This window comes from Doryrhamphus excisus, chromosome 21 (genome assembly GCF_030265055.1).
Source record: "Doryrhamphus excisus isolate RoL2022-K1 chromosome 21, RoL_Dexc_1.0, whole genome shotgun sequence".
NCBI lineage: Eukaryota > Metazoa > Chordata > Actinopteri > Syngnathiformes > Syngnathidae > Doryrhamphus > Doryrhamphus excisus.
In genome coordinates, this window is record NC_080486.1 from 8,387,024 (window position 1) to 8,395,174 (window position 8,151).

Consider the following 8,151-nt stretch of genomic DNA (forward strand, 5'->3'; position numbering starts at 1 on the left):
CCAAATCCCAGATTAGGTTTGTATCACTGCATTCTGACCCGGAGCTGTGACATTCAGGTGAGACGTTCCAAACATGTCTCCGTCAAGATGAATACAACCCTTGTCACCTCAGTCGCCGCTGTCGCTCTCTGGTGTTGCGCGTAGATGCGACACACACCTGGACACTACAGGGTTAACAACTTGACTGACAGGTGACATTTCATTATGGGGACATCATAGAGGGGGAGTGCAAATCCAGCCAGACATGACATGCGCCAGGTCACACAGCAGACGCAGACAAGACAGAGCAAGTCAACTTTTGCTGCAGGACTCCAGAATGAAATTCTGTACCCGATGCTGTCATCTTTGATTCCCTTTGACCGCAAATCCTCACAGAGAACTTCTGTGAAAAGAGACATGGTAGTTTGAACAGGCAGTTCTGCACAAAACTCCTTTTTGATCAGTCCACCATGCTTGCTGAATATACTGTTATATTCAGTGGCACGCAAGCTAATCTGTTTATCGCTCTTATTCTGTCTATTTATCTATATTTATGTTTTCAATGATGCAACATAACAACATGATGCTTTGTGTTTTCCAATTGGTCAACTCAGCAGTCATTCAAACGGTGTTGGCCGGAAACTGTGACCAAACAGCCAATCACGTGTCACGCCGACGCCTTCTTCTTTCCTTCCTCCTTCCACCGGAAACATGGCGCTACGGGAGCTATCCTCGCTGGAGAAGTATTTAGGACTGAAAAAGCCAAATAAGTACAGTACTCGAGGAGAGAGAAAGGTGATAAAACTGTACTGGAGTGTGCCGGTTTAAACGAAAACGAAAGAAACGAACGTGGTCTACATGTCGCTGTGGAAGCTAGCTCGGGAAGCTAATGCTAATAATAAGCTAGACGTGTGCCGCTCACAGTAGGGAATGATGCATTCATGAGCATAAGAGAAGAACGTGCGGGCTTGTCAAATAATATTATTTTATTATATTATTAATTATATTATTATTGATAAGAAATATATGCCGATCTTAACCTGAAAAAAACATCTCAATTCTTGCCAATTGATGGAGTTACTGCCAATCTGCCTCCATTTAGGTTCCTGTGCTACAGAATAATAATGGTGCTCCCCTGGTGGGCTTGGTGACCATCGCCTGCCACCTGGTGAAGGAGGCCAAGCGCCTTGAGCTGCTGGGTGGCTCTGCAGAGGACCGAGGTGTGGTACATCAGTGGCTGGAGTATAGAGTGAGCAAGCTGGACGGCTGCAGCAAGGATGACATCAGAATTATACTGAAGGTACTTTACTGTCCATGTGTGCTCAATCTATGATAATGCATTCAAAAATAGTACAGCAGACACTACCACAGATACACAAAGCCAAAAAGTACCTGAGTTCACATTTGGGCTTGAGTCTATTCCAGCAGAGGAGGCAAGGTACAGTCACTCAATAATATTTATATCTGTCATCTGAAGGTTGAACACAGTCTGTTTTAATGATGTGATTGGCTCCACAGCATAGCAACTACAGTGTTTTCAATGACTGCCAAACTGCGAAATCTCAATACTTGATGAAATAAAACATTATCAGTGAATCATAAAGACATAAACGTGTAAAAATGGTGAGCTTACTAACAGCGGTGCACCTGTATGGTTACATATTCATAAATGATCAACTATTGGTCAATGAGATGTGTTCTGTAGAATAACAGACTAAATGTAAATCCAATCCAATCCACTTTATTTATATAGCACATTTTATAAACAGAGTTTCCAAAGTGCTGCACAGACGAGTAAAAATAAAAAGTAATAAAAAAATGTAAAAGTAAGTCCACCACTGCCAACAGTACAACATAAAAGCAATATAACAATTATATATACAATATATTCTAAATAATAAATAAAATAATAAAATAAATAAATAATATAAAAAATAATAAATATAATATAATCATAATTATAAATATATAATTATTATATTTATTCATTATTATTTATTTTAAATATAAAATATAATAATTATATATTTATAATTATAATATTTTTATTTTAATAAATATAATAATAAATAATTAATTTATAATTATATGTTTAATATATATATATTATATATGAAATATATAATGATTATTATATTTATTATTTAGAGTATATTATTTATTCCAAATTATTTAAATTATATGTGCAATTTACTGTTTACACTGTACTTTACTGTATTCTCCACATTGTTATTTATTATTATACGGGAGCCAGGAAATGACATTTCTTTGGTGATTTCACTGCTGTGTTATTGTGCAATGACAATAAAGGAAGTCTATCTATCTATATATACATATGTATATATATATATAACCATCTTGCTGTGTGATGAAAAAAAATCTTATTTTTGTGAATTTTTTACAAAGTAAAACCTGAAAACAAGACAATGTGTGTATTGATACTAATGACTTTGAACGTGTACTCCAATGTTTCCAACATGACTATGATGTATTTGTGAGGGCGGAAGGGACAGAATTGAGCATGATGCATTTGCAAAAACTATGTTGTGTTGATTCTCTGCTGTTTTTATTAGTATCCAAGTCACCTGTGAGTCTCTTCAATAGATTTGTCGCTAGTCACAGTCGTGTGGTTTTTATGAGTGAGCGCCAAATTTATCTGTGGCGGGCCCCTAGAATGAAACCTTAGCGGTCCCGCTGTGAAAGCCTCCACAGTGTACATCCTTTGCACTGTGCACTGAGCACTGTGCTGTCAAAGTGGGGGCATAGTGTGCCCAAGTGTGTGTGTGTCTGGTTCAAGGCGCATGCGACAGGAATACAGAGTGATGCTTGGCCTTTCTGTGACATGGCCCCTCATGACAGAGAAAAACGCCTTTATGTGCTCGACGCCAGTCAGCGTGAAATGGATCGCGAGCCGTGGGTCTGCTGGACACTCAGCGCCTCTTGGCACTGTCCTGTCAGCGTCGAGTGTGTGTATATGTGTGTGTGTGCGCACTGTCCAACAGTGACATACTGTTGTTGCGTGTCGGAGGAGTCACGCTGGGCGGCAGCATGTTATCTGGACAGGCCTCTTAAATATTTTAATGGTGCCACTTACAGACGGAAGTCGCCCTGAGCGGCTCAGCCCTGGTGCCCAGCGAACCGCCCCGCCACCCCCACCCCACCCCGTCCTGCTGTGGCCATAACACCCTTCTTTCAAACACCAGTCATCTTCTATTAAATGACCCAAAGACACAAACTGTCAAGTGTACCACTTTAAAAAAAAAAAAACCTTTACACTCCAGGATGCAAACAGGAAACTCATAGCTTTTCACACGTACTGTCATTCATGGCATAAGACAACCACAAAGTCAAACACTTTGACCCCCGAACATAAACTTAGCTATCACTTCTTTAACCAGTAACTTTTTGTTTATATGAAGTGAGAATGAAAGCAACCCTAAATGCATCAGGCTTAATAATTCAACAACAAGAGCAAACTGAACATCTGATAATATTTGACAGTCTGAATGTGTAAAATACTTCCAACACTGTATATACACATTTTGTAGATTTTAGATACCGTATAGAGTATATAAATACTATCTATCATGTATCATTTTAAGGCTGTGGTCACAGGAATGCTGATATTTTTTTTTACCTTTTTTCCACACTCGAACTTTGCTTTTTGGTCACACAGGGTACAAAAGAATTTCTAAAGTATTAAGAATACCACAATAAATCAATAAAAATATGCTTTACCAAGAAATGGACAAAAGCTGGTCGGGAAGGCTGCCATTTCGCCGACAGCAACATTGAAGCAGTTTCTAAGAAGTACTGACTGTTTAGTACATGTGACCTCAATCTCCTGGTTTGTTTGTTTGTGTGTGTGTTGATTGCGGGGTAGGGTGGCAACACCAATACCAAACCCAACACTCTTGAAAGTCTCCCCAATGTGGTGCTGTTTTGGTGATAAGCGGTGTTGTGTTTGTGGCAAACATACCTACAGTAAAATATGGTGGTGGCAGCACGTTCACACATGTTTATTGTTATTATTTTTGTGATCTTTTTATGTAGTTGTGTGACTTTATCCATCTACAGGGTCAGGCAAAATGATCTGACACATTTGTAGGTTAAATAAAAGGCAAATAAAGTAAAGTAACAAAACAGTGTTTTTATTTTCAAAAAGTACATATTATGCCATTCTGTTTCATTATGTTTTAAAAATTAAATCAGTTTGTTTCAATGCAGATCCAGTAGCTCTGAAGTTGGTAACCCATAACAAGATGGTGTTTGGAGCTGGTACGGGATCATGGTTACCAAGATTGAAGCACAAACTCGTTGTGTTGCAGTTCAAGATTTGTTTGTTTTGATAAACGTTTCCACAATGAAAGTGCGGTGCTCACCATTAAACAAAGCAAAATGGCATTATATGAAAAAAAAAATGGCATTCGATGTACTCGAAAATAACACTTTTTTTTCTTTACTTTATTTACCTTTTATTTAACCTACTAAAGTATTAATATACATTGTATATAAATTTTGCCTGACCCTGTACAAGAGAAATTCACACATTTCACAAAAACATGTGGGAGGCATGGTCCGCTTAGTCTTTCAGTGGAGCAGGACAGTGATAGTAATCTGCCAATGACTACCACTTGTATTTGCATGTAATGTAAACACAGAAATGGATACAGAAAGTCATTTTTGGGGATTTCTTCTCCATCCTCAGTAATAAACATATGTACTTTTCCAACCTGTACTTGACCTTAGTTCTGGGCGAGGGGAGGCAGCGGGAGCACCGCCTCTCCTCTGATGCTCGACTGGGCTTCAGCTCCATGGCTGTAGGCTACGCAGAAAAAAAAAAAAAGCAAGGATCTGATGGTGGAAGTCTGCAGTCTTCATGCCTTGTTTGGCATCAGCCACTCTTGCCGCACAATAACTCCATTTGCCCCCAAGATGCTCCGTGTGCATGGAGAGTTCCCTTCGAAAGTGCTAAAGATGCACCCCTCCCTCCCCACCACTCCCCCGGGACCAGCACTTTCCGTGCACGACTTTGGCCGCAGAAACGCACATGACGCCGGCTAAGTTTAGACGGCTTGATTAGATATGCAAAGCGAGAGTTGGAGTCATTTGGCAGCGGAGCAAACAAACAGCCTGTTTTCGCGTGGCATCTGTGCTGAGTCGCCAGTCAGTGCTTGGGACGCCGTACCCCCTCAGGATATACATCACATAGTACACATGCAAGCAAGGATTCAATGCACACAGCCAGACACGTATATAGGTTAATGAACCTGCTGTCACGCTCCCTTATTTTTAGGTCTCCGAGTACATGATCATTCGTAATCCTTCACCTTTTACAAAATAAATACATAGAAATGCTACAAAATAATCAATTAAGTCAAAAACCATAGCAAGCTTACCCAAATATATGTCTAATGTAATTATCTCAATCCTGGCCATTTTTGATGATTTTGATTGATTTTTCAAGGCCCGCAGAATATTGTGTTCTTGCGCTATATCTGTAATGGTAATGGTTTTATTTAATTTGAACATGCATCAAGTTGCAATTGAATGCATCACATAATCAGTTCACAGTTCCACATGTCCAAAAGGAGTAGGAAGAAGCAAAGCTTATTAAATCCTACCCCTCCATCTGGTAATTTTACAATCAGTAACTGTTACATTTGTTCACTTCCTGCTTTCCCTAATATAGTTTTTTTTTTTTTTTTTGTCACATACATAAGTATGAGGTGATATGACCATCCAATGACATAATGTGTACCATAGTAAGTGTCAATATAGTGATATGTATAGCACATCATGACTGGTTCAAGACTCTTCATCCTTGTATTTAGCAAACATCAACTGCTTGTATTGTTTCTTGAATTGGCTCATCGTTGTGCATTGTTTGAGGGTCTTACTCAATCCATTCCATAGTTTGATTCCACATACTGAAATGCGATGGCTTTTTAACGTAATTTAGCTCTTCTGTGAGATCATATTTCTCCTCTCTTGTAGAGAAGTATTGGAAAATAATTGTTTTTTTAATAACCAATATATAAACATGGTACATACCAAAAGAAAGGGTAGACTCATAAAAATGTTTTTACCCGTTTCCGTTCTTTAGTAATCAGCAGTAGAACATAGGTAAGTTTCAGCAAAATATAACTTACATAAATTACATACATCAAGCACAACATAAGCAACTCAAACAATGGTTGTTTTACATTAAAAAAAAAAGTTTTTTTTTTTTTTTACAAATAAATGAAGACCCGAGTTCAATCCGAGCCTCGGCCATCTCTGTGTGGAGTTTGCATGTTCTCCCCGTGCATGCGTGGGTTTTCTCCGGGTACTCCGGTTTCCTCCCACATTCCAAAAACATGCTAGGTTAATTGGCGACTCCAAATTGTCCATAGGTATGAATGTGAGTGTGAATGGTTGTTTGTCTATATGTGCCTTGTGATTGGCTGGCGACCAGTCCAGGGTGTACCCCGCCTCTCGCCCGAAGACAGCTGGGATAGGCTCCAGCACCCCCTGCGACCCTCGTGAGGATAAGCGGTAGAAAATGAAGTGTGTGTGCATGCATTAAAAATGTCCCTTCAATAGTTTTGCCATGTTAATACAGCATTAACTCATTAAAAAATGTTATTAACCCAAAACCAAGGTTAACGCGTGTGTTTTTCTTCTTCCAGGACCTCAACCTCTACCTGCAAGACAAAGTTTACATGGCCGGCAACCACTTCAGCATAGCAGATCTGCTCATGTATAATGGAATTCACCCACTAATAGTGAGTTATTGTGTTTTAATCGTATCGATCTATCAACTAAGAGGAGATCATGTGGAGATGTAAGGTCATCCTGCCCGCCAGGCAGAGCGTCACTTTTGGTTTGGCTTTTAATGTTCACTTCACAAGATTTCACAATCATTTAAACCCGACCCCTGGTCTGAGGCGGCGATGTTGTCAAGCTGCAGGACTTTCCAAATTCCAACTGATTAGATCTTGACTGGTTTTTCCAAATTTTCCAAGGACATGTTGATTTGTTTGGCTATGAATCATCTGCTGTTTTAGTCTGCATCCTGCATCATGGTTGCCCTTGTTTTTCATTGGGGCAACATTGACCTCTGCTAGGCTCATGGTTCACCTTTTGCTAGACAGTCTGCGGTAATAATGACATCACCGTCCTCTCCCCTCCACCCTAGGCGGAATTGACCTTCCAGGAAAAGGAGCAGTACCTGAATGTGACACGGTGGTTTGACCACATCCAGCACCACACCGGCATCCGCCACCACCTCCCTCGGGTAGTCGTGCTCAGGAACAGAATTTACACCAGTAAACACCACTGAGGCTCCAGGAACGGTAGCAACATCCGCAGACCTTTTTCAGTTATTTGCCACAAACGGCTCCGTATCAAAACAGTAAACATCTGTCGAGAGGGGCACAAGCTGTCACAGGATTGCTTCTAAATAATAAACCATCATCCTCTCACGCCTTCTGGCACTATTTCAAATAAGCGCCCCATTTTGATCTGCGTGCAAAACTAATATTTCCCTTAGTGTTGTTTGTGTTATGTGTGTGTGTGTGTGTGTGTTTGAGTGCAATGTGGCGACAAACCGATACATTTGCTGCTAACTTAATAAAAATGTAATTGACGTTCATTGCTGATTGTTGGTGGTGTTCAACCCCTGTTTCCACACTACGTAGATCAGGGGTCTCAAACTCAATTTTTTCAGATTAAAATTAACAAAGCATTACTAGAGCCCTGTAGACATGACAAAACACGACTATAGTCACATTTATACTCTTTTTATTTGCAACATATTGCGCAACTGCAGGCTCTTGAGACACATGCTAACTCGCAAACTAGAGAGCTAGCGACCTAAACGGTAGCCTTCAAGTTATTTCCTTTAAACTTAAATAGCCAAAAACTTACCACTTCCACACGGATAGGGAGGATAACTATTAAGTTATTTAACCTTTAACATGAACATTAATCAAACGTAATAATTTTTTCTGGGTACATGATACCATACAGCATCCATATCAAACTTGCGCGGGCCGCACTAACATTAAACTTTCATATCAAGGCGGGGGCCTCAAACTAGTGTCCTGCGGGTGACATTTGGCCCGTGGGCCGCGTGTTTGAGACCCCTGACGTAGATAGGGGAGGCACCGTGCGAACAAGATGCTCTTG

The 8,151-nt window shown here is 40.0% G+C and overlaps 1 protein-coding gene across 1 annotated transcript; it reads left to right on the plus strand.

Moving 5' to 3' along the window:
- The first annotated feature begins 623 nt into the window (after positions 1-623).
- eef1e1 (eukaryotic translation elongation factor 1 epsilon 1) lies at positions 624-7,615 on the plus strand. The gene is made up of 4 exons (XM_058060139.1): positions 624-774; positions 1,082-1,279; positions 6,651-6,746; positions 7,160-7,615. The coding sequence occupies exons 1-4, from the start codon at positions 691-693 to the stop codon at positions 7,301-7,303; spliced, it is 522 nt and encodes a 173-aa protein (XP_057916122.1). The 5' UTR covers positions 624-690; the 3' UTR covers positions 7,304-7,615.
- The last annotated feature ends 536 nt before the right edge of the window (positions 7,616-8,151 follow it).

Bases quoted from the DNA above. Each gene is read 5' to 3' on its own strand.
- eef1e1 (XM_058060139.1), top strand. From the start codon at position 691: ATGGCGCTACGGGAGCTATCCTCGCTGGAGAAGTATTTAGGACTGAAA. The intron at 1,280-6,650 runs GTACTTTACTGT...TTCTTCTTCCAG, and splicing joins ACATCAGAATTATACTGAAG to GACCTCAACCTCTACCTGCA. The intron at 6,747-7,159 runs GTGAGTTATTGT...CCTCCACCCTAG, and splicing joins ATGGAATTCACCCACTAATA to GCGGAATTGACCTTCCAGGA.